General features: G+C 40.7%; 1 protein-coding gene across 1 annotated transcript in view; it reads left to right on the forward strand.

The window, feature by feature from the left end:
- Positions 1–25239, forward strand: part of LOC117353985 (dynein heavy chain 5, axonemal-like) — a 629516-nt gene that overhangs the window by 182109 nt on the left and 422168 nt on the right. The window contains exons 33-37 of the mRNA XM_033930650.1: positions 3181–3292; positions 7568–7696; positions 11789–11988; positions 13059–13212; positions 23321–23587. Of these exons, the coding sequence (XP_033786541.1) occupies positions 3181–3292; positions 7568–7696; positions 11789–11988; positions 13059–13212; positions 23321–23587 (862 nt within the window). The remainder of the gene's footprint in view (positions 1–3180; positions 3293–7567; positions 7697–11788; positions 11989–13058; positions 13213–23320; positions 23588–25239) is intronic.

Below are 25239 nucleotides of genomic sequence, written 5' to 3' on the forward strand. Positions count from 1 at the left end.
CTGTTCCACCCTTAGCCATGCCCTGTTCTGCCTCTAGTCACACCACATTCTGCCTCTAGCCCCACCCTCTCAAAGCTTCATTTTTGTTTTCTGATCCCCCAGCTGCATCTGGAGTTGCTCTGAGCATGCACGGATATGTGTGACATCATCCGTGCATGCTCAGAGGCCCTCCAGATGTGGCCAGTCATAGCTTTCCACAACCCGGGCAAACTATCAGGTTTTGGAAAGTCAGTCTGGGCACCCAGACAGTCCTGTGCCGCAGTAGTTAGATCCATAGCCTTAGCACCCTGAGGATGTGGATTCAAATCCCTCGCAGCTCCTTGTGACCCTGGGCAAGTCACTTAATCCCCTCATTGCCCCAGGTACACCAGAGAGTGTTTGAGCCCATCAAGACAGATAGTGAAATATGATAAAGTTCCTGAATGTAAACCACTTAGGATATAAGTGGTATATAAATTAAACAAATCATATATAATAAAATCTTATCCGCGCATGCGCTTTTAAAATGGCGTGATCCCTGCAACCATGAATTCTGATCCGTGGCGGTATTCTACAGCATGTGGTGCGGCTTCCTAAGTCTTCAGGCACGAGCGTTGGCTTGCTGCATGTGCCCCGACGTCCCAACTCCGAGCGGTAGCTTGCCGCACGCGCCCTGGCTTTTAAAATCTTCAGGCATGAGCGGCGGCTTGCCGCACATGCCCCAACTTCCCAACGCCAAGCGCCCTGGCTTTTAAAATCTTCAGGCGTGAGCGGTGGCTTGCCGCACGCACCCCGACCTCCAAAACCCCCTGCCGGCATCTATTTCTCCCCTTCCTCCCTCTCGCCTGCTCACCTGCTCACAGTGTTTAACTGAAAAGCAATGCGCTTTGCTGCCATTGGCCTCACCATCTTCTCTCCACTGTGGCCCGCCCTCTCACAATTTCCTGTTTCCGCTAGGGTTGGCCGCAGTGGAGAGAAGACACCGAGGCCAGCAACAGCACGGTGCAGTGCTTTTCTTTGAAGCAAGTAGATTTCTGTGGGGCGTATGCACAGGGGGAGCAGGAAAGGGGTGCTGCTGGACGGGGGAGGGAAAAGGAAGGGAACAGGGGGAGCAGGCAAGGGATGGGTGCAAGGGAAGGGGGAAATGTTGCTGCTACACAGAGAAAGGGGGGAATGCTGTTGCTGCTACACAGAGAAGGAGGGAATGTTGCTGCTGTACAGGGAAGTGTGGGGGAATGCTGCTGCTGCACAGGGAAGGGGGGAATGCTGTTGTTGCTGTACAGGGAAGTGTGGGGGAATGCTGCTGCTGCACAGGGAAGGGGGGAATGCTGCTACACAGGGAAGGGGGAATGCTGTTGCTGTTACACAGAGAAGGGGGGGGAATGCTGCTGTTTCTGCACAGGGAAGTGGGGGAAAAGGGAAAGGGGGCCAGGGAGTAATCTTGGTTTGCTTGGGGGGGGGGAGAGAAAAAGGGGCCATGGAGAGAGACAGAAAGATAGGCAGGCAGTGCACGAGAATGAAAGACAGACACAAAGAAAGACAGCAGGCAGGGAGAGAGACAGAAAGAAAGAAAGACAGACAGACAAAGGGGGCCAGGGAGAGAGACAGACAGAAAGAAAGACAAACAGTGGGAGGGAGAGAGATAAAGAAAGGAAGAAAGAGACAGGGGCAGGGAGAGACACAGAAAGAAAGAAAGACAGACAGACAGACATATTCTAGCACCCGTTAATGTAATGGGCTTAAACACTAGTAAATAAAATAAAATAAGACATGTTGGATTTCCCCGGATATCTGGTAACCCTAGGAATCCCCCCTCCTCACATCTAGATTTGGTGCAAAGCCCAGATGAACCTACAAATTAATTATTTATTTAATTGGGTGCTAACAATGTTGGCATTAATTGGAGTTGACTGGCACTTAATTGGCAATAATTTGGGTTTACACATGCATCTGCCTATGTGCTATCTATAATGTTGTGCACCCAAAGCGTCTTGCATGCAAACCAGGTCTCCTAATGCTGGAAACATATTCTCCAGGAACAGGTCAGTGAAACTTTTGAGTAAGGTAATCCATTTCCTAGCTTTTCTCCCTTTTCCTGAGCGACATAGATCCATGTCAGATTTCCCTGCATGCTCAGTTTTTTTTCCTGTGTCCTCACAGACCTTGATTGACATAGCCAGTAACACTTATCAGTTTTTTAAACCATAGTTTACAAGAGCCATTAGGTTCCTGCTTTTGATTTAGGGTCTGATTCCCAGCCATTATCGAAATATCTCTCCTACTTATCCTACTGGCAGGCTTGAAATTCCTCCAGTCCAAGCTGCTTTCCTATACAGTATTCATCTTTCTTCAGATATATTGCCTTTTTAGCTCCCCAGTAGTTTGTTTAATTGAGCATAGGTGGCTTATTCTACTGTAGTTTCCAGAAGCCCAAGGAGCTCATTGGGTTGTTTTTTTGTTTTTTTTTGGGGGGGAGGTCTCTTGTTTCTCAGAATTCCCCCTAGTGGATGACAGTGATGTGCTTTTCCGCACATAACAGATTGTACTGTACATATGGCATGTGATACATTAAATGGCCTCATCTCATTTCTAGATTAATATCTGCATCTTACTGTTAATGAGTTAAAGTTATTTAAAGTTATTTGGGAGTGGAAGATGGATCTGATCTAAATTCATTAATTTTATATGGCTGTCTGCACTTGGAGCCTATACTTTCAAAATGATAAACAGAAAGGAGTGCATCCTGAGAGCTTCAACTAAAATGATCAGGAATCTTTGTCATTAAGCATATGAGGACAGACTTAAAGATCCCAACAATAGAAACATTTAAATATGTCCATGACATAAATGCACAGGAAGTGGACCTCTTTCATTTGAAAGGAAGCTATAGAACAAGGCATAGGATGAAGGTGAAAAGGTGGTATATGCATGGAATGCCCTCCCAGCAGAGATGAAATAAGAAAGTATGGGAGAAGTGTAAAGGATCTTTAAGGGAGAGAAAGGGATAGTAAAAATTAGTAGTTAGTAGGGACAGGCAGACTGGATAGGCCAAATGGTCTATTATATTCTGTCATTTTCTCTGTTTCAGTATTTTTGTATTGAAAATACATAGAAAATAAAGGAATGGAAGCTATAAATGTGGTATGTGTTAATAAATTATATTTTTGAGCTCATTTAATCTCATGAATTTGTTTTTTTCAGAATACGCAAATTGCCAAAAGCTCTAAAGGAATGGCAAGCTTTTAATGACCTGAAAAAAAAGATTGACGATTTCAGTGAGAGCTGCCCCTTGCTTGAAATGATGGCAAATAAAGTTAGTTCAGCATTCTTTTAATATGAGGGCGCTAGAGGGTTTGAAGACTGTGTTTCTTGTATTGCTGTATACAAAACAAATGAACATGCTATGAAGGATGTTTTTAATATTTCATGCTAGAAAAATAAGGTACCATATGACATATGTGGCACCCCATTATAGGTAGAATGCATTTGTGATGAAAAGATGTCTAGGTTTGCACATGGAGGCAGTGATAAAAAAGAAGGTCAGTTTAAAATAGATGTATCTCTATCACTACCACCCCCTTAATGATGTGGAAGAAAAAACCTGCATGTATAGTACCCATGTGCAGGATGTTGGAAGACTGGTATACATGGGATTCTGGCATCATAGCAACATACACCAGAGTACCTATGGTCATACTGATATACAAGCAGCAGCAAATTTGCACCAGTACTGTAGAATATTTTTCTAAGTATTGATGAATTGTGTGCAAAATTTAAAGCCCATGTGCAAAAATGTCTGCTGATCAAATTTGTAAGCAATTTTGCAAAGCAGAAGCACTTGATTAAAAATTTGGGAAAATGATGCATTTTTATTGTATCTTAATAATAATATATTAATATTATGTATTATATAAGTTAAAAACATAACTTAGTAGGCCTTTAAAACTTGTGATGGAAAATGAATCAAGAAGGGCCATATTCTATATACCGTATGTCATCTAAAAAATCATACCGACTGGAACGGTGTTTAGTTCAATTCTGCAAGGTGCTTATATTTTTTATAGAATCACGCTTAGCACCATTGTGTGATGAATAACAGCTAAAACTAGGTCTAAATGCCTGCGTCTAAGTTGTGCATGCATCAGGCATATTCTATAACAATGTACATAACTTATAGGAATGCCCTCAATCCGCCCCTGGCCACACCGCCTTTTCAAATTTGTGCACTGCAGTTTTTGCATACTTTTCGTAGAATCGTGCTGAGTTGTGTGCGTAACTTTTAATTAGCTCCAATTAGTGTAATTATGAGGTGCTAATTGTCAATTATTGGTGTCAATTAGGATGATTAATCAATTTAAATTTTGTGTATACATATGTACATGCACAAGTTTAGGCACCATGGGCTAGATTCACTAAGCTTGCCGTTCGGTGTACCGATTGTGTTCCGCCCACTTTCCGCTCCCGACCCGATTCACTAACCTTCATCCTGATCTGATCTGCACCCGATCCAATCAGCGCATGCGAATGAGGAAAATGGCATGCAAATTTGTGAAAGCATCGATTCACTAAACAATTTCAGCAACACCGACTGGGCTTTCCGATCCAAAAAGTTACGACTGACGAGGACCAGTCGCTTTACTATCCTAGCCGACTCTCCTGCCTAGCAATAGCCGTATGGAGGGTTACAACCCCATATAAAACCAAATTGCTTTAAAACCAACAAGGATACTGTGTGCATGCGATTTGATCGCTCTTACAGCGATGCGTGGGCGTGCTTGGGGGCATGCTTGCGATTAAATCATTTGCATGGACAAACTTTACTGAATCGATCAGCCTGAAAGACTCAGCCACAGATCAGACATGGATTGGATCGCTTAGGTGACTTTAGTGAATCTAGCTCCATATACAGAATTTGGGGGAAACTGTATAGTTGTAAGAGCACTCCTCAAAAAACACTTCTCATGTCAGGGCTTTTTATGTTCAAATCTGTTTTATTATAAACAAAATAGATAATACAAATAACAGAGTTGAGATTAATCAAGAAACAGTCAACAAGGCAGAACAGGTCTAGGATAGGGGTAGGCAATTCTGGTCCTCTAGAGCCGGAGCCAGGTCAGGTTTTCAGGATATCCACAATAAATATGCATGCGATAGATTTGCATCTCAAGGAGGCATAACATAACATAACTTTATTTTTGTATACTGCCACAATCAAAAGAATTCTAGGCGGTTTACACAAAAGAGAAAAACTGGACAATCAGCGAAGTACAAAAATATTAAGATGAAAATACAGCATATTGACTAAAAAGACAATAAGAACTTAAATTAATGCGGTAAACATTATATTAAGAATAAAAATATCGAATTAAGAGATAAATTTATCAAATAATACTGTCTTAATTTCTTTTCGGAAGGCGCCATAAGATAACATAGCTCTGCTAATATAGTTACCCAACCAGAACTCTTGTTTACTTGCTTGAAATGCAAGCATACTATCTAAAAAAGACCTAATTTTAAAAACTAAAATCTTCAGGTATGCAAATAAGTTACAATTCCTGGTTATCCTCACAGGGTTATATAGCACGAAATGAGATAACAGGTTGGTAGGGACCAATCCCCAAACTAACTTGAAACAGAGACATGCAAATTTAAACATTACAGTGTATGCAAATCCATCTCATACATATTCATTGTGGATATCCTGAAAACCTGACCTGGCTCTGGCTCTCGAGGACCGGAATTGCCTATCCCTGGTCTAGGAGAATGCAACCCTGCCCTACCCCCCCAAAACCACCCCAGCAAAACAAAGCAACCCCCCTCCATAAGAGCAGTAATGGTGGCTACCCGTAGGGACACTGTCATTATTAAATTATGATCTATGATTAATATTATTCAATTTGGATTGTTTTTCGGGTCATATTATATAACAATACAACTTTCAATAAAGGTGGAATAATTAAAAGGTTATTATTAATATTATAGCACCATCCTATGTACAGAACTAGAACAGCCAACTTGGCAGAGTGCCAATTTAAGCTAATCACTCGGCTGCTAAATAAGGCAGATGCCAAGCTCAGTTTTTCTGTTCTGCGTTCTAACAACTATTTAAAATACGTCAGTTTTCTATTTTTTTGCGTGTGCTGAATTTACTGTGTGTACATGGGCCATGATCTGTAAGTGCACATGCATGTACACAGCTTATGCTCAAACATGTTTATTGAAAAAAATGTACAGATGCAGCCAATATGCTTACATAACAAATGAAATTGCAATACCCAAACATCCTTACCCCCCACCCTGTATTTACCCCCATACAAAACCCACTAGATGTCCAGAAGAAATGTCTCAGGTTTTGGCTCTGATGATCTCCTAAAACCAAACCAGCATATACACCCTCCTCCTCCTCCTCCTACCCTACCCTGATAATGTTGCCTCCTTCTGGCTCTTCTCTGTGTCATGTATGTCTGCTGCAGCAGAGCCTGCATAACCCAGCTATTGTAGTCAACTCAACTGTTCCACTACCAGCATCCATCATGGCTCTCTACCAGCACCAAGGTGTGCATAGAGATACTCACTATGAGACAAACAGGCAGTCAAGGATGTACACACATACACAGTGTAGTACAGTTACTCATCAAAGGCACCCACAGACAGACCCAACAGCAAGGTGGCAACACATGGTGTTTGATAGGGCCCTGTTTGGGGTGGGTGAGAGGAAATACAAGGATAATGAGGAGGTCTGAAATCAGAGTAGGGAAATGTAGCCAAAGACATATTGATGTGGACACAGCTGACAATCGGGCAATCAGAATGCTCTCATATCTCTCTCAGCAATTCCAATGCATACACTAGGTCCAGAAGTCAATTACTGTTGGCATTTATTGAGTGGTTCGTAGCAGGTGCAGTTGCAGATGTTTTGATTTTCCATCTTTGACCTTCATGGGCTATGGCAGTGGTCTCAAACTCGCGGTCCGGGGGCCACATGCGGCCCGCCAGGTCCTATTTTGAGGCCCTCGGTATGTTTATCATAATCACAGAAGTAAAATAAAACAGTTTCTTGATCATATGTCTCTTTAGCTATAAATGACAATATTATTATTAAAACTTAGCCAAAAGGAAAGATTTATAAACTGTAAAGAGTTTTACCTCATTAAAAAATTGTCATTTCTTTAATAAGACAATAACTAGTTTTTCTGAGGCCCTCCAAGTATCTACAAATCCAAAATATGGCCCTGCAAATGGTTTGAGTTTGAGACCACTGGACTATGGTGAATGTCATAGATGTGTATCCTCAGTGCCACCTATGCCATGCCTCCAACACACTTGTTTTCTAAACAAGGATATATCAAATCCACCAATACATATTGGCCTTAGTGTTATCACATTTTCCAAACTACCGGTAATCATGATAGATATTAGGGATTCAAAATATAATTCACATATTGTTTCATGATTTTTTTTTTTAATAAAAGTAAATTTGTAAGAAAATTTCAGTTGTTTTCATTAGATTTCTGTATATTAGAAATCTGTGCATCATTTAATAAATTCTTTTTCTGACGATTCTTCTCATGACTGTTGACCTTGACAGGCAATGATGTCAAGGCACTGGGAAAGGATTACACAACTCACCGGGCATACTTTTGATATTGAGTCTGAAAGCTTCTCTCTGAAGAATATAATGGAAGCATCACTTCTAAAATACAAAGAGGACATTGAGGTACAGATTTTTTAATATCTTGTGGAGTATTTCTATTTATTTTTACATCTGTTGCTTTTAATTCAAAGTGGGCTTAAGATCCACGAGAAAATATATTTCTTAACTGTTTTTATAGCCTGTTACATTAACGGGTGCTAGAATAAATGTGTAGACTTTAGCATTTCTTTCTTTCTATATGTCTATCTTTCTTTCTCTCTCCCTGCCCCCTTCCTTTCTTTCTGTCTGTCTTTCTTTCTTCCTGGCCCCATATCTGTATGTCTTTCTCTCTCCCTGCCCCCTGTCTGTCTTTCTTTCTTTCTGTCTCTCTCCCTGCCCCCTGCCTATCTGTCATAAGAACATAAGAATTGCCACTGCTGGGTCAGACCAGTGGTCTATCGCGCCCAGCAGTCCGCTCACGCGGCGGCCCCCAGGTCAAAGACCAGTGCCCTAACCGAGACCAGCTCTACCTGCGTTTGTTCTGGTTCAGCAGGAACATGTCCAACCTTGTCTGAATCTCTGGAGGGTGTTTTCCCCTATAACAGACAACGCTAGGCATCTGAGATAGGTGCCAGTAACTTAGGCCAGTGAAAACCTGGAATCTACCTCTAGGATACCTAGCAACACCTAAGTCCACTTAGGCACCACTAGGCATGATTCTATAAATGACGCCTAGTGGTGGACTCACAACCACACCAAGCGGCGCCTACAATGTAGGCATGCTTAGGCGCCGTTTATAGAATATTGGACTGTTGAACTTGAATTGTACTAGTTTCATTATCCATTCCTGTTGCCATGCTGACACAGTCATTTCTCTATTTGCTCTTGTGAATAGCAAACTAGCCATTCACAGCCAGGGCGGCTCAAGGGGTTGTGGTGCTCTGAGCCCATTTTTGTTTTTCTCTTCTGTCTTTGGGCCAGTCTTGTACTATGAGTGGAAATAAATTTTCAGCCTTTAAGTCCATGTATTTAGCATCACTATCTGTATAGATAATGGTGCGATGGATAATGTGGTGACTGAAATAGCACTATCTTTTTAGGAAGGGAATTTATTTTTTAAAAAATTATAAAACGCTTAAAATCAAAGCGATGTACAAAATAACATACATATTATAAAGACAAACCAAATGTATATTGAACAAAATTAACATTAACGTATCAATATTTATCAAGCTGGAGTTTTTCCTTCATCTTGCTACATCATTACATTAACTCAGGGATAATGCAACGCCAGAATTATTCATTGATGAACAGTTGAGTTTTCAACTGTTTCCTGAAACATGTACGATCTTTACACAGTCTCATAACTCCGGGAAGTGAGTTCTAGAGCTGTACTCCCACTACTGAAAACATCTTATCTCTTATTTTCTTGTGGTAGGGAAGGGAGGAAGGTTGATAACATAGGGCTGCACCTACGTAACACCAGATCAGGTTGCGTGTCTGGTAAAGTAGTTACATAATTTGCTGTTGAAATTTATAATAAGATGATAATATGATACATGCAGCAACATAAAGTGATTATAAATGTAGATGCTCCACTTTTTAAATTGAGAGCACTATCTCAAAGGAAGAAAAGTCTCAGGTTTATTTTGGTAGAGCATAAATGCTCAAACCTCCTCCACCCACATCATTGGCAAAAACTTCCAAGGAGGATGTGCTACCGCCACTATTAATCTTAGTGCAGGACTGAGATGTTTCTGGAGGACCAATCCAAGATAGCTTTGGCTGGGCGGGCCAACCAATGAAGAGTAGCCAACGTTTTCCACGATGCTGACATGGTGTAAATTGATTGGTGAATCTCTCTTTAAATAAACAATGAGAAACCACTGCAATGACAGGACGCTGATGAGATCGAGTAAGCAAGCAATCAAGTGAGTACCGTGGTTTAATTTATTTGTGAAACATTACTTTATTGGAGTAAATACATCAAGTACTTTTATGTACTTGTTTTCACAGAACTGTGTGAGAAAGTGAAAATTCACTAAGTCCTGAAGAAACAGTTTTATACCGTGAAATGTTGGCTATGGTTTAACACACCACTCGCAATTTTACAGCACAGCAGGCAGCTTTACATCTCAGTCCTGCACTAAGATTAATAGTGGCGGTAGCACATCCTCCTTGGAAGTTTTTGCCAATGATGTGGGTGGAGGAGGTTTGAGCATTTATGCTCTACCAAAATAAACCTGAGGTTTTTCTTCCGATGAGATAGTGCTCTCAATTTAAAAAGGAATCGCCTCCATGAACTTATGGGTTGGGAAGCCCGTTTGGCTCGTTCTTCCCGACGCCGGAGCAGAGACTTTGTTCACACTTGGACGCCATATTTGAACATTTTGCCTCCTGAGAGTCGTAGCCGGGTCTTGAATAGACTCCGTCTCTGACACTGTGCTTCTAGATGTCTCTGCTGTTCCCTGCATGCAAGTCTTCTGTATATGGGGGGGGATGGGGAGGGGTGGGTGGGGGGGTAGGGTTGTCTTTGTTGGGGGGTGGGGGTATGGTGGGTCCGGGGAGGACATAAGAGTCCAGTCCTCCGCGGGTGTTTGATGAAAATGCATTCCATGGTTATTATTGCTGTTGTACTTACTGTTGCTTAATAAAATAGATTTAAACATAAAAAAGTGGAGTATCAACATTTATAATTATTTATTTACCCACTTTCACCCTTTTAGATTTATTAGCAACATAAAAGTGAACATGTGACTGAAATGATATATTCTTCCTTATTGTTGTTTAAAAGTGTAACTTGCACTCACATTTCATGGGCTGTTTTATCATAATTTTTCTTGTTTTATCTTTTTAGCCCTGTAGTTTCCTTCTATTTCTTGGGAGGCTTCCAGATGTATCAGACCACAGTATCACGAGTCTTGATTTTAGATTTTCCTTGGCATTTTTTCTACCTGTTTTTTAACTCTATCCCATCTAGCTCGGTTATCACAGTTTGATCAATGATCATAGATAATGATGCCCCATGGAACCAAGTGCAACTGTGCCCTGAGTTTGACTATTGAGGTTTTGTACTATAAGATGACTGGACCCCCTCATGGGCTGTGAAAGCTTTCTCCAAAGTATCCCTGACCCAACATTAGAAGCTGGACTGAAGAATCAAAGTCAGATCTCCCCAGCCATGCCACTGGCAGTCTTTATCTGTCATCTATATTTGTAATCTAAATTCTGCCTGTGATAAAAAAAAAAATAATTTTCTTGCATTGGTAGACTATTGAGAGTATGCTAGGAAAATTTGGAGACCATCAAAGACTTTCATTTACATGGTAAAGGTGAAAAAAGTATTAAGTACAATCTGACATCAAGCCTAATTTTACATAGGACATCTAGGTAGGAAAAGGTATTTTACAGAAGTTTCATTACACAGAACTTTTTGTAAAACAGCTTAAAAAAGACATGTATTTGACAGCACATACAATGACAGCATCAGTTTTACAAAGAAACATGTTCAAATTGGAGTGGCTCACTCAGGGTTCTGCACATGCAAATACTGGCACCTTCACATGTAAGTGATAGATTTTACAATTTACACATATAAGTATCAGCATGTACACATGTAAATGGATGATTTACAAAACTGTATGTCCAAGGGGAGTTGGTTAAGACGCCTAACTCTAAAATCCAAATTTTGAGATATGTAAGTGTGCTTTAAATACTAGAGAGGTAAGCATAATTGTACCCTCAAAGCTCTAAACACTGGACCAAATGAATAGTTGCCATACATTTTTGTATGCCTGGGAACAGGTATAAATGTTGCTGTTAAAATATCTTTGAAGTAGAAGTGTGTGCCCATTACATAATCAGAAGTACATGCATGTATAATTCTAAGGTCTTCCCAGAAGACCTTCAAATCTGTGCCTGTCATGGGTGTACATGTGTAAGTGGTAGGTTTTATAAGATCACTACTTATATATCTGGCCATTTATGGTATAAATCTGTTTGTTTGTTTTTTTACTTTAGCAGATCGGGCCTAATAAATCTAAAATTATCTCCATAATCAAATTACACATTTTAACTAGTGTAATTTGCTATAATTGCTCTGAACTTTATTGATCAAATTATCCTGAATGGTTTACTTAAAAAACAGCATAACTTTTTTTTTTTTTTTTTCAAAAGGATATCTGCATCAGTGCTGTAAAGGAAAAAGATATTGAAGCAAAACTAAAAGGTGTCATTAATGAATGGAGTTCTCATAGCTTCACATTTGCCCAGTTCAAAACAAGAGGAGAGCTACTTCTGAAAGGAACAGATACATCAGAGAAAATAGCTTTGATGGAAGACAGTTTGATGATTTTAGGTTCTTTGATGAGCAACAGGTAAAAAACAAACAACTCAGGATCATCTTTATTTATACTAGGAGTCTACTTACACAAATTGTTATAAAGAACATTTCATAACATAGTTTTACAGTTCTAGCAGATATTCTTGAAGACTTGCTTTGAGATATCTGATTACTCTGCTCTAAGCAAAGGTTTTTAGTTTTTTAAAAAAATAGAAGTTACATCTTTTTTAAGGTTTCTAAACAAAGCCTTAAACCATTATATATGAGCTACTTGTATCTGTCCATGTCTCTTCAAATTAATCATGAAACTAGGCAGATGATGGATACAGCACAGAAGATGCTGTCTGAACATTCCTCTTGCTCCTCCTTCTGTATTCATTCCCCCATCCAAAGCCTTCCCTAATTCTGCTTTTCCTAGTCCTCCTATTCCTTGCCTTTCCTGTTCAACTAATGTTTCACTGCACCCATTTTACTGATGATGATTTTTATTCCCTTTTCTGACTGGTCCACCTCTGCCTCCCCATCCCAGAAATGGTTTTCCTTTGTCCCTCTGTTTCACTTAATGCATTTACATTAACTTCAATAATAGCCAGATATTTTAGGAGAGCTAGGTCAACAGTAGTATTTGACAGAATGTGCTTCAGTTTAGAACATTCAGGCATTTTGAATCTGCTAGACTTCTGTTGTCGGAATATCCCACTGAGCTCATCCTTCAAGATGAGTTCTTCCGTGGATAGTCTTTACTCTTTGCAGCAAAGTCCGATCAGGTTCTTTCTCTGGATGCAGTCCCTAAACCATATTTGGAGTGACAGCTGGCAAAATCTTCTTTTTAGAAATGTTCTCTCTATGAACTATTCTAGGGTTTTCACTCGCAAACATAAAATATTCCTTGGACATAGTCACCAGTGCATCTCAAAAGTGGTCTTAGGCTTCATGAGTAACACAGAGGATACACAATGCTAGCCTATATTAGATTGTAAGTTTTATGCCCTGGGGGCTGCTTACTATACTTGTCTGTAAAGCGCTATATAAACTGATAGTAATAGCAGTTGGAGTGACTGAACAGCCCCTGATGCTTCACAGTATTATTCTATTGTTATACAGGTACAATGCACCATTCAAACCGACGATCCAGCAATGGGTCCAGAAATTGTCAAATACCACAGAAATCATTGAAAACTGGCTGACTGTACAGAATCTATGGATCTATCTTGAAGCTGTGTTTGTTGGTGGTGATATTGCAAAACAACTGCCTCAGGTCTGTGGGTTTCGTTTGAGCACAAATCATGGTTTACTGTTTGCAAAAAGTGAAAGTTTAAGGTTTAATAATTTGATATAATCAAAAAAACTCTGTGGAGTGACGATGTTCCTAAATGGACTTTATTTGAAAGTGTCAAAGTTCCCCTTTCTATTGCAAATGCAAGCAGTGTCTCACTTCTGGCTCACCAAACAATTGTTTTCCATGTATTCACCTTTATAGGACGCTCAGGGACCCCTGAAGAAGACTTTTTGTCGAAACGCGGACTGTGTTGCGTCCTGTATCCCTAGCGTACTAGGTCCTTTAAAGCTTTTATGTAGATAACCTATTTTTATGTGGATGAATTTATTTTATGTGGATGATTTCAGTGTACCTTTGGAACTTTGACACTTTCAAATAAAGTCCATTTAGGAACGTCATCACTCCATGGTGTGTTTTTTTTTTTGTTTTCTCTGGATTTTCTTTGTGGATATTTTGGGGTCAATTCCTTTTGTTAATAATTTGATATGCCATCTCTCACTCACTATCCATATCATTCCAAAGAAGCGTCTAAAGGGACACAAAAGTATAGACTACATAATGAAATCACAGACTTTTAACAACTTTCCCAAACAAATAGATGACATAACATTCAAGGGAGGAATACTCCCAGCACTGGAACCCAATTTCAGTCCATCACCAGTCTTCATAAGGAAACTTGGTAAATACAGGCTTGTCTGCAGTGGAATCAAGAGAATAATCTAGCATTTATGCTTTTAGACTGAAATTATGAACATTGATAGTAATTCATCAGCATGTGATTCAAGCAGAACAAAAATTATTTGAATTATAGAACACATAGAAAACAAAAATATTCCAAATAAATTTTAAAGCACTTTAAATTATTTTACATATCCTCACTTCCTTAGAAACTTTAAATTACCTCGGCTCTTCCAAGTATGCTACTCTAGGTCTGTGAGAGAAGGAAGTCTTGTACCAAGTGCACATATGCATCCTCTGAGCAACTGGGAGATAATGATATGTGTGGCACTTATGAAAAAGACTGGATGGCACCCATCTCGCTGCTAGTCTGGCGTCTACATCTTAGTATTGCTGAGTTGTTTAGTAGACAGAAAAGTATATAGGGGAGACCTACAAGGATATAGAAGAGAGGTCCCACCTCTACTCTGGCAGCCTTTGTGTCATGGAGGACAGAGGTCACCTGACAGGAGTGCAACAACTTGGTGAAGCAGAAAGTGATCCTGTAGCAAGAATGGGCCTTCCAGAGGATACAATTTCCTTTCACACCAAGGATGTTTCTCCAGGGGCTTTTATCCAGGAAGAAAGGGTTAGGACATCAGTTATAGTTGGTGATTCAATCATTAGGCATGTAAATAGCTGAGTGGTTGTTGGTGAGGAGTTGACTGTCTTGGTACATGTGGGTACTGTAGTGCTTAAGCCATGGTCCCAGTGCACATAAGCTCTTCAGCATCTTAGTAGAAGCATAGAGTTGAATACCAGTGGCTGGAAGGAGTGATAGGTTCCTAAGAAACTAGAAAAGTCCTGAACTGCAAGTCTCAGAAGGCACTGGGGATTATCAGCTCAGGGAATAGAAGGGCTGAGGGAAAACCTGGGATGGTGCCTCCTTATTGGGAGGGAGTTTAAGTAGTAGAGAGTTGCACAGGGACAGAAATCAAACCCGTCCCCATAAACTACAGAATTAGTTATTTGATTTAATCATGCTACTGAATTAGAGTCTTTCATAGACACCAATTTACAAATCAGCAGACACTTTTTATTAATTTGGAAATATTGATTGGGAAGAACACATGCTTTCTAAATGGGTCTCTGCCAGAGCCTCTAAAGTAAATATAAAATATAAATACTCCAGCTGATGAGGACCCTTAAGTTATGTCAGCTGAAGACTTCCTCTGAAAATGGCCAAAATTCTCTTTTATCAAGCTTTGCAGGCAGCAGCAATGTCCCTAAACCACAGATGTTGGCACCTCAGTGGCTCAAAGATGCTGCCAGTGATTGCTACACTTGGTAGAAGGGAGTTCAGGCCACCTTTAAAAGAGGTCCTCAGCTGGTGGTGCTTGAGGATCCCCACTAGCTAGGATCAGCACTGGAGAAATAAAACCAGAAATGCATTTCCTTTTCTGTTGAACACAATGCAAAGACATCTGCTATCTGCTATATACATTTCCTAAAGCTAATGCATTTCAGTTAATAAATTCATTTTTTTTACCTTTGTTGTCTGGAGATGTATTTTCCCATCAAGCTGGTTCCAGTTTCTTTTTTTTCTGCTTTCCTATCGTCTGCTATATCTAAAAGAAGAAATCTCGTCAAACAGAATAACAATTCTGCAGAAAAAGTTTGGGATGTGGAATCATTATAGAAAGAAAATAGTGGTAAGAATATACTACCAGCTATCTGATCAGAACAAACAAATGGATGATGAAGTGTTAAACATAGAAACAGAGAAAAACGAAGGCAGATAAAGACAATATGGCCTGTCACATCTGTCAATCTGCACATCAGTGCCATCTACTATCCCTTCCTCTCGCTGAGAAATTCTGTGCACGAGGACTACTATTACTAATAATAATAATTTCAATACTGCTACTTAGACATATACAGAGCTATATATCAAAACAATACAAACTTCAAATGGTATTATATTCACAAAATATGAAACTATTGAAAACTATTTGCACAATATCAAAAATGGACACTACTTCTATATTCCAACTTTTTAATTAGATTCACTACTTAAATAATTGGATTTAATAGTATAACTGTTGACCTTTAATCACATTACATTAATTAACTTCTAATGGGGACAAGCTTCAGACTTAGGAGAACATGTTTCCCAAAATGGGATTACTTAAAGAGAGAAACACATTGCTCTCTTATCTCCTTATAACATCACTGGCTATTACCCCATCTCCCTACCAATATAGATAAATCAAATGTTTAAATCTCTATTTTAAAAAAAAAATACATTACATTAATTTTTATAAATAAATAATTCTAAACACTATGGGGGTAATAATAAAAAAAAAATGTCTAAAAAGTGTCCTAAGTGGCTACTTAGACGATCAAAAAGCCTGATCGTCCAAGTACCCATAACCAAAGCTGTTTTTTAGACATATCTAAAACCAACTTAGGCCTTTCCCCTGCCTCTAAACGCACAGAGAGAAAAGAGGTGTGTTTAGAGGAGGGGAAAGGGCGGGCAGTGGGCGGGAGGTGGGCCGACCTACACCTAGGCATACAACAGGTATAACCAATACAGTTTAGTCGGCACTTAGACCTTTTTCACTTAGACATAATAAAACCAGGTCTAAGTGCCGAAAAACGGGCCACTGAGCTGATGGCCATTGGCGCCATCAGTTCAGCGGCCCGGCAACCTAACCATCGTGGCAGGAGAGATGCCTCATCTCCCCTACCGCGGTGCCATCACTCTTCTACCCGAACTGCCGCGACCCGCGGAAGTTCGGGTAGAGGAGTGATGGCATCGCGGTAGGGGAGATGAGGCATCTCTCCTGCCGCGATGCATTACTCCCCCCTTCCCCACACAACATCGGGGCAAGAGGGAGCTTAAGCCCTCTTGCCCCAGCCAACCGCAGCACCCCGGACATATAGGGGCAAGAGGGAGCCCAAGCTCTCTTCCCCCCCCCGACTCCCCGACTCCATCGGGGCAAGAGGGAGCCCAAGCCCTCTTGCCCCACCGATCCTGCCCCCCCCCGACTCGTTCGGGCCAGGAGGGAGCCCAAGCCCTCCTGGCCCAGCCGATCCTCTACCCCCACCCCCCACTACATTACGGGCAGGAGGGATCCCAGGCCCTCCTGCCCTCAATGAACCCCCCTCCCAGCAGACCCGCGACCCCCTGACCGACCCCCCCCACCCCCACCCCCCTTCCACATACCTTTAGGTAAGTTGGCCGGACAGACGGGTGCCAAACCTGTCCGTCCGTCCGGCAGTCCTCCAAAGAATGGGGCCAGATTGACCCAGCCTAACCATAGCCCCACCTACTGGTGGGGCCTAAGGTGCCTGGGCCAATCAGAATAGGACTGGCTCGTCCTTCGCCTAAAAGCCCTTCTGTTGGACGTTTTTGGCTTAGGCGTGTTTTTGTTTCATTATGGCTAAAAATTGTAGAAGTGCTGTGGGGGTACTTTTAGACGTAGTGGAGATTGGGCGTTTAGGCAGAGGAAGGCCATAATCAAAACATGGACGTTTGTTTTGGTCATGGACACTTTCCCTGCTTCTGGGTTGAACGTTTAGGGGCTTAGGCCAAAAGGGGACTTAGATGCTTTTTTTGATTTTGCCCCTCTAAGTCTCCTCTTTTATTAATTTGAATTCTTAAAAGCTTATTAAATTTAAATTACAAAAACTGTTTTAGTATGGGATATATATTACTTGAAATAGATCAGCATGCCATTTTTGAAACTCAAGACCAACTCATATCAGATCATATATATTCACCTATTCAAATTCAATCAAGATATCTCATCTAAAATTCTTATTCAATTTCATTGCAATTCATTTCTTCTTGTTGTTAATTGCAATTTCATCCCATTATTTTCATCAATTCATGTATCTTACATATTTCACTAATTACCACAAAATATTAACAGTGTTACTAATACTTAAAGTGCATAATATAAAGTGCTCAGTGAAAGTGCTTCAGTGTTATAAATACAATAAATACACTAAAAAAAAATCAATCAAACTTATACTTTCTTTAAAGGACCATATGTTTTGAGACAATCTTGAATTCACTAAATCAATGACTTTCCTATCAATGTTTTAAACGTTTCTTCAATCGTTCATTTGAAATAAAGCTCATTAGCAAAAATTGAGTTCATTTAGAAAATAGTTCATATGAAAAGAAGGAAGTTTATTTGCAAAAATAGAGTTCATTTAAAAATAGTTCATATAAAGAGAAGGAAATTCATTATAGCTTATGACTTCTGAATTTCCATTTAATATAGTCAACTAATGTATTCTTTTACAAATACTTAGCTCCTTAACTCGAGTAGCCCATTGTGAAATCAGCATCGTTGCTTCTAAATGTTATCCGACCAGGCCTTAGTTTCGTGGGGTAAACTCGGCACCCCCGTTGCTTCAGGGAAATGGCATGCTGATCTATTTCAAGTAATATATATCCCATACCAAAATAGTTTTTGTAGTTCAAATTTAATAAGCTTTTAAGGATTTAAATTAATAAAAGAGGAGGTGTGGAGGGGCATAATAAAAAAAAAAAAAATGTCTAAGGCCTAAGGCCTTAAACGTTGAAAGCAGAAGCAGGGAAAATGTCCATAATCAAAAAAAACGTCCAAATGGAGGTGTTTTTTTTTTTTTTTTTATAATGGCCTGCCTCTACATTCAGCTATTTAAACGCCCAGACCACCACTACGTCTACACTTATACCCCCACAACGTCTACATTTATACCCCATAATGAACCAAAAAAACGCCTAAGCTCCAAACGTCCAACACAAGGGCTTTTAGGCGAAGGAAGAGCCAGTCCTTTGCCTAAAAGCTGGATTCTGTAACCGGTGTCTGTCAAAAACAACACCGGTTACAGAATCCACACCAACCCCACCCCCCATGACATCAGGGCAAGAGGGAGCCCAAGCCCTCTTGCCCCACGGCACCGACCCCCCCCTTGATTACTTTCAGGGCAAAAGGGAGCCCAAGCCCTCTTGCCCCGTGGCACCCCAACATTCCCCGACGACATCGGGGCAAGAGGGAGCCCAAGCCCTCTTGCCCCGCGGCACCCGTTGCATCCCCCGATTACGATCAAGTGAGGAGGAAGCCCAAGCCCTCCTGCCCCGGGCACCCGCAGCACCCCCCGATTACATTCAGGCCAAGAGGGAGCCCAACCCCTCCTGCCCAGGCGGACCCCCTACCCCCCACCCCCAACTACAATATGGGCAGGAGGGATCCCAGGCCCTCCTGCCCTCGACACAACCCCCGCAATGACCGCCCCCCCGGAACCCCTGATCAGCCCCCCGCCGACCCGTGACCCCCCGCCGACCCCCCGACCCCCCCCCCCACCATACCTGTAAAATGTTGGCATCTCTCCTGCCGCGGGTCACAGCAGTTTGGGTAGAGGAGTGATGGCATCGCGGTAGGGGAGATGAGGCATCTCTCCTGCCGTGATCATTGCTGTAGGGGGTAGGCAGGTTGCTGGGGCCGCTGATCTGATCGCAGCAGCCATGATCAACTCAGTGGCCCCTTTTTCGGCACTTAGACCTGTTTTGACTTCGTCTAAGTCAAAACGCATAAGTGCCGACTAAGCAACCTGCCTAAGGTTTTGGTTATACCTGCTGCACGCCTATGTGTAGGTCGGCCCACCTCCTGCCCACCGCCCGCCCTTTCCATTCCTCTAAACATGCCTCTTTTCTCTCTGTGCATTTAGTGGCAGGGGAAAGGCCTAAGCTGGTTTTAGATACGTCTAAAACTAGCTTTGATTATGGGTACTTGGATGATCAGGCTTTTTGATCGTCCAATTAGCCATTTAGGACCCTTGTTAGAGTTCTTTTTTTAAATTATGAACCCCTTAGTGTTTAGAATTATTTATTTATAAAAATTAATGTAATGTATTTTTTAAAAAAATAGAGAATTAAACAATTGATTTATCTATATTGGTAGGGAGGTGGGGTAATGGCCAGTGATTTTATAAGGAGATAAGAGAGCAATGTGTTTCTCTCTTTAAGTAATCCCATTTTGGGAAACATGTTCTCCTAAGTCTGAGGCTTGTCCCCATTAGAAGTTAATTAATGTAATGTGATTAAAAGTCAACAGTTATACTATTAAATCCAATTATTTAAGTAGTGAATCTAATTAAAAAGTTGGAATATAGAAGTAGTGTCCATTTTTGATATTGTGCAAATGGTTTTCAAAAGTTTCATATTTTGTGGAGCTGTATATCAAAACAGAAAAGAGACAGTCCTTGTTCAAAAGAGCTTACAGAGCTTACAGTCTAGTTAAGATAGATAAACTGGACAAGAAGGTGCAGCAATACACTGTGCTCAGGTGGGGGGATTACAGAGGGAATGATAAGACAGATAATGGTGCTTAGAAGGTGGGTTGGAGTTTGGAAGTGAAAGCATCTTCAAAGAAGTGGGCTTTGAGTCTGGCTTTGAATACTGCCAGAGACTGAGTTTGATGTATAGAGTCAGGCAGTTTATTCCAGTCATACAGTGCAGCAAGATAGAAGGAACGGAATCTGGAGTTGGCTGTAGACGAGAAGAGTACAGATAAGAGATACTTATCCGATGAGCAGAGCGTCCCGGGAGTGTGTGGGGAGAGATGAGTGAGGAGAGGTACTGAGGAGCTGCAGAGCAAATACACTTCTAGGTTAGTAAGAGGAGTTTGAACTGTATGTGGAAATGGATAGGGAGGCAATGAAGTGACTTGAAGAGAGGGGAAATGTGAGCATAGTGACACTGATGTAATATGAGGCATTCAGCAGAGTTCTGAACAGATTGAAGAGATAGATGGTTTAGTGGAAGGCTAGGTTGCAGTAGTCTAGGTGAGAGGTGATGAGGGTATGGATAAAGGAGTTGGCAGGGCGATCAGAAAGGAAGGATCTAATTTTAGCGATATATTCTAGAGAAAGAAATGACAAGTTTTGGAAATCTGTTGGCTATGTGAAGAGAAGGAGAGAGATGAGTCAAAGATTACCCCAAGGTTGTGAGCCAACAAGACAAGGAGGATGAGGGTGTTGCTCCCAGAAATAGAGAATTGAGGAAGAGGAGAGACAGGTTTAGATGGAAAGATAAGAAGCTCAGTCTTGGCCATGTTTAATGTTGGATGTCTATGAGACAACTAGGTAGCGATGTCCCTCAAGCAGGTTGAGGGTTAGGGTTAGGATTAGGATGATGGATTGTGAAAGTTATCAGATGATGGTCATAGAGGGGAAGGACTGCCTTGGAGAAATTTGTGATAGAGCAGTTGGAGAAGAAGGCAAGATCAAGGCAGTGGTTATTCTGGTGGGTAGGGATGGTAGTGTACAGCTGAAGATCAAATGAGGATGTTAGGGCTAGAAGCATACGAGTCAGAGGGGTTGATAGCATGAATATTGAAATCATCAAGGATGAGGGAGGGAGATGGATGTTCAAGAAAGAGAGAAAGCCAGGAGCTGAAGTCAATGAGGAATGAAGAGAGGGACTTTTCAGGGGGTCAGTACATGGCAGCTATGTAGAGGGGTAGAGGTGTAAAAAGAGTCCAAAATTTTTTTGAATCTAATTACAATCTTCATCTTTACCACCTCCACTGGGAGGCTATTCGATGCATTCACCATCCTTTCTGTGGAGAAATATTTATTTAATGGGTTACTCTTGACTGTGTCCCCTGGTAGACTTTATATTGTTGCATGCTGAGAATAAGTGGAAAAGATTTCTGGTGGAATATCTGTTGGAGGCACCCTGGAATAGGATGGCCAACTCTTTTAGGTAGTTGGGGTTGTTGCCTGTCAGGATCTTAAAGACAATGATTCCAAATTTAAACTTGGCCCTTGTAGTAATGGGTAGTGACTGTATACGAGATGTGATCAAAAACTATGGTGAATGTTTAAATTTTAAAAAATTATTACAGTAAAAGACACCATTAATCCTCCTCAAAATACTCCTCCTCGCTTCCAACTCACTTATCTTGTTATTCTTGTTACTGTCTGAAGCAGTTCTGGAAGTCCTATTTCATGAGTGTCTTTAGTTGCACTGTTGTGGCTGCCTCGATGTCCTGAATCCAGTTCAAAAGGCTTAACCTTTCATGGCCATTTTGACTTTGAGGAAGAGCCAGAAGTCATATGGTGCCTGATCCAGTGAATAAGGTGGCTAAGGACACACCTTAATGTTTTTATTTGACAGAAATTGCCGTATCAGAAGCAATGTGTGACATGGAGCATTGTCATAATGAAGCATGAAACCGTTTGCCCATTTCTGGTTGTTTTCATTTTCAAATCTGTCCTTGAAAACAGAATCATGAGAGAACCATACAGAACCATAAGAGATGTTCAGATCCTCAGAAATTTCCCTAATAGTCAATCGCCTGTTTGATCAAATCATTTCGCTTACTCTTTCAACATTCTCTTGGGTTTTTGATGTTGAAGGACATCCCAATCTCTCCTCATCTTCACAACCATTATGGAATCATTCGAACCACTTGTGAACTGTCTTCATGGTCACTGCATCATCACCATAAACTAGTTTTAACATTTCATGTGTTTCTTTAGCACTTTATGCAGTTGCAAACAAAATTTCTTCTTAATGTGTTGTTTGTGATTCATGATTTACGCCACAGCATGCTTTAAAACATACACTTTCTGTCAACTATAGGTCTCAACCAACTGACTGCACCAAACTTGTCACATGCTGTTACTAAGGTTGGATGCACCACGTCTCGTACTAAAGATCCCTGCCTTTTTGTTGGCTGGCGCTCGGCAGCAGCATTCACTGTATTTTTTGACCACACCTTGTATATTTATTAATACATGTCAGTTATGAAATATGCAGTGCATTCATTGTGAGTCAGCTGCCATTTGCTGATTGTTTGAAGAACTTATATAGGGGCATGTTGATTGTTCTTTAATTTGAGCTATTGTCTATTGATAACTTCATAACCATTTGCTATGCACACATTTTTCTAGAGGGGGAAACAATCACTGACAGAATAGGCAGATGCTGATGAAGGGCAACTTTTGTTACTGCTGTCATTCAAGTGCATTTTAATTACACAGCAGAGCTGCTGTAACATGACAGAAAACCCCTCCCCCATGTTTCTGGTTTAAAAACAAAAAATAACAATTCATAGGCTTATTTTTTGAATAACAGAGATGTGGTAACAGTAGTTCCTGCAAATAAGCAATGATACATACATTTTTGATATGGAAGTGCTTTTTTTTTTTTTTAAATTAAGGTTTTGAAATGTACAGTGGTTTCTTTGGAAGAAAACTGAACTCAGTGACCTCCTGTCACTCAGCCAACCATATATCTGTGTAACACAATGCAGCAACTTTTCCAGAATCATAGTAACCCGATAGCTGGTTAAGAAAGGTATTTCAGCTATAAAGTCCAGCAGAATTCTGAATAAATAATGTTTGTATTCACTGTTTATTTCAGGAGGCAAAGCGGTTCCAGAACATTGATAAATCCTGGCAAAAGATTATTCAGAGAGCTCACGAGACACCAAATATTGTTCAGTGCTGTGTTGGAGATGATACATTAGCTCAGCTTTTACCGCATTTGCTTGAACAGCTTGAGATGTGCCAGAAGTCATTGACTGGCTATTTAGAAAAGAAACGTTTAATTTTCCCCAGGTTTTTCTTCGTTTCGGATCCTGCACTTCTGGAAATCCTTGGCCAAGCATCTGATTCTCACACCATTCAGGTACAAAGTGAAGGGAAAGAAAACACAATAGACAGGATGGAAAACCCAAAATGCAGTCTGGCAGTCCCATATCTGTTTTTCAGGTTTCAGTCTAATATGTGTTCTTGGAAAGTTTTATGGAGGCGTAGCCTAGTACTTAAGGTGGTATACTGTGAACCAGAAGAGACAGGTTCAAATCCCATTACTGTTCCTTGAGATGTTGGGCAAGTCACTTTATCTCTCCATTGCTTCTGGTACAAACTTAGGGGTCCTTTTATTAAGCTGCGAAGTTCATAAATTCATCGTCACTAGGACTCGAGCACAAGTCGATGGCACCCAACAGCAGCAACAACAAAAAGTGACCTGCGCTATTATTAGCACTTAGGATTCCTGCATGCTGATGCCACTTTAAGTGCGGCTGTAAAATGGCTGCAGTTTCTATTTTCAAAATTAATAGCCACACACTAATTTCCAAATTAGGATGTGGCCATTAGCACGTGAGCTCTTACCACAACTTATTTTCTAGGTGGTGAGGGCTCCTGCGCTAATCAGTTAGCTTGCGGTGATACAGCTGTGCTAATCAATTAATGCTGGGCTTACTTATTCTCAGACCCCAAACATGCCACCTGTGTGGGATTCACACGTCAATCCCCAAACTACCATGGTAATGACTTTTTAACCTGCAGTAAACACACATTAGTGCTTACCAAAGCTTAATAAAAGGATCCTTTAATTTCTGCTCCAAGGACAGGAAAATATGTAGTGTGCCTGAATGTATCTCACCTTGAACCGATAAAACCAAAAACTGTGGATACAGATGTTCTGGAGATAATTTATTAAACACTGACATATAAAACCACGAAAATTCAATTAAAAAAGTACAATGATAAAAAATACTGTGATAAAAATCCAACCGGACCCGCCTTCCTCAGGGGTCCTAAAAAGAAGAGGTAATGATGAATAATGATAAAGAGAAAGATAAAAAATGAAAAGATAGAAAGATAAGAAGTGACAGTGATGCCAATCTGGAGCATGCATATTAGTGTCTATACTCAACTGCAAGATAAAACAAGTGAGCCAAGTGTGACATGCTATATATATATAGAGGCTTGAAACATTTTTCTTTGTTGTGTCTCACTTTGAGCTACAACTGAGAAAAGGTGTGAGCATATGTTGGAGATTTGCTCACATGTATATCCCTTGCAGTTATGCACCATCTTATAGAATGACATTTAAGTGATGCTTATATGCAGGATAGGGCTTTTATAAAACTGCATACAAGCATAAACATTTGTATATGGAAAGTGAGCATCTATTTTATTACCATCAAGATGTAAGCTTTTCCAGAGAAATAGTTTGGGCAGAGGGGATGCAAAGTTCAGTGTGCATGTGTGTTTCACAAAATATATGTTTACACCTTTTGGGCCTGATTCTATAAACGGTTCCTAAATCGGTAAGCACCTAGAAAAATGATGCATACTGCATGTCAATGAAATTTAGGCACTGCTTGTAGAATCATGCCTAGTGGTACCTAATTCAACTTAGGCACCAGTAGGCATTATAATACTAGGCCAGGGGTTCCTTGGCCTTATTTACTGGAACCTAACATTGGCACTTAAGACAATCCACACCCAAACTCCACCCCTAACCATGCCCACTTTTCGGGTAGGCAC

Source organism: Geotrypetes seraphini, chromosome 2, assembly GCF_902459505.1.
Source record: "Geotrypetes seraphini chromosome 2, aGeoSer1.1, whole genome shotgun sequence".
Lineage (NCBI taxonomy): Eukaryota > Metazoa > Chordata > Amphibia > Gymnophiona > Dermophiidae > Geotrypetes > Geotrypetes seraphini.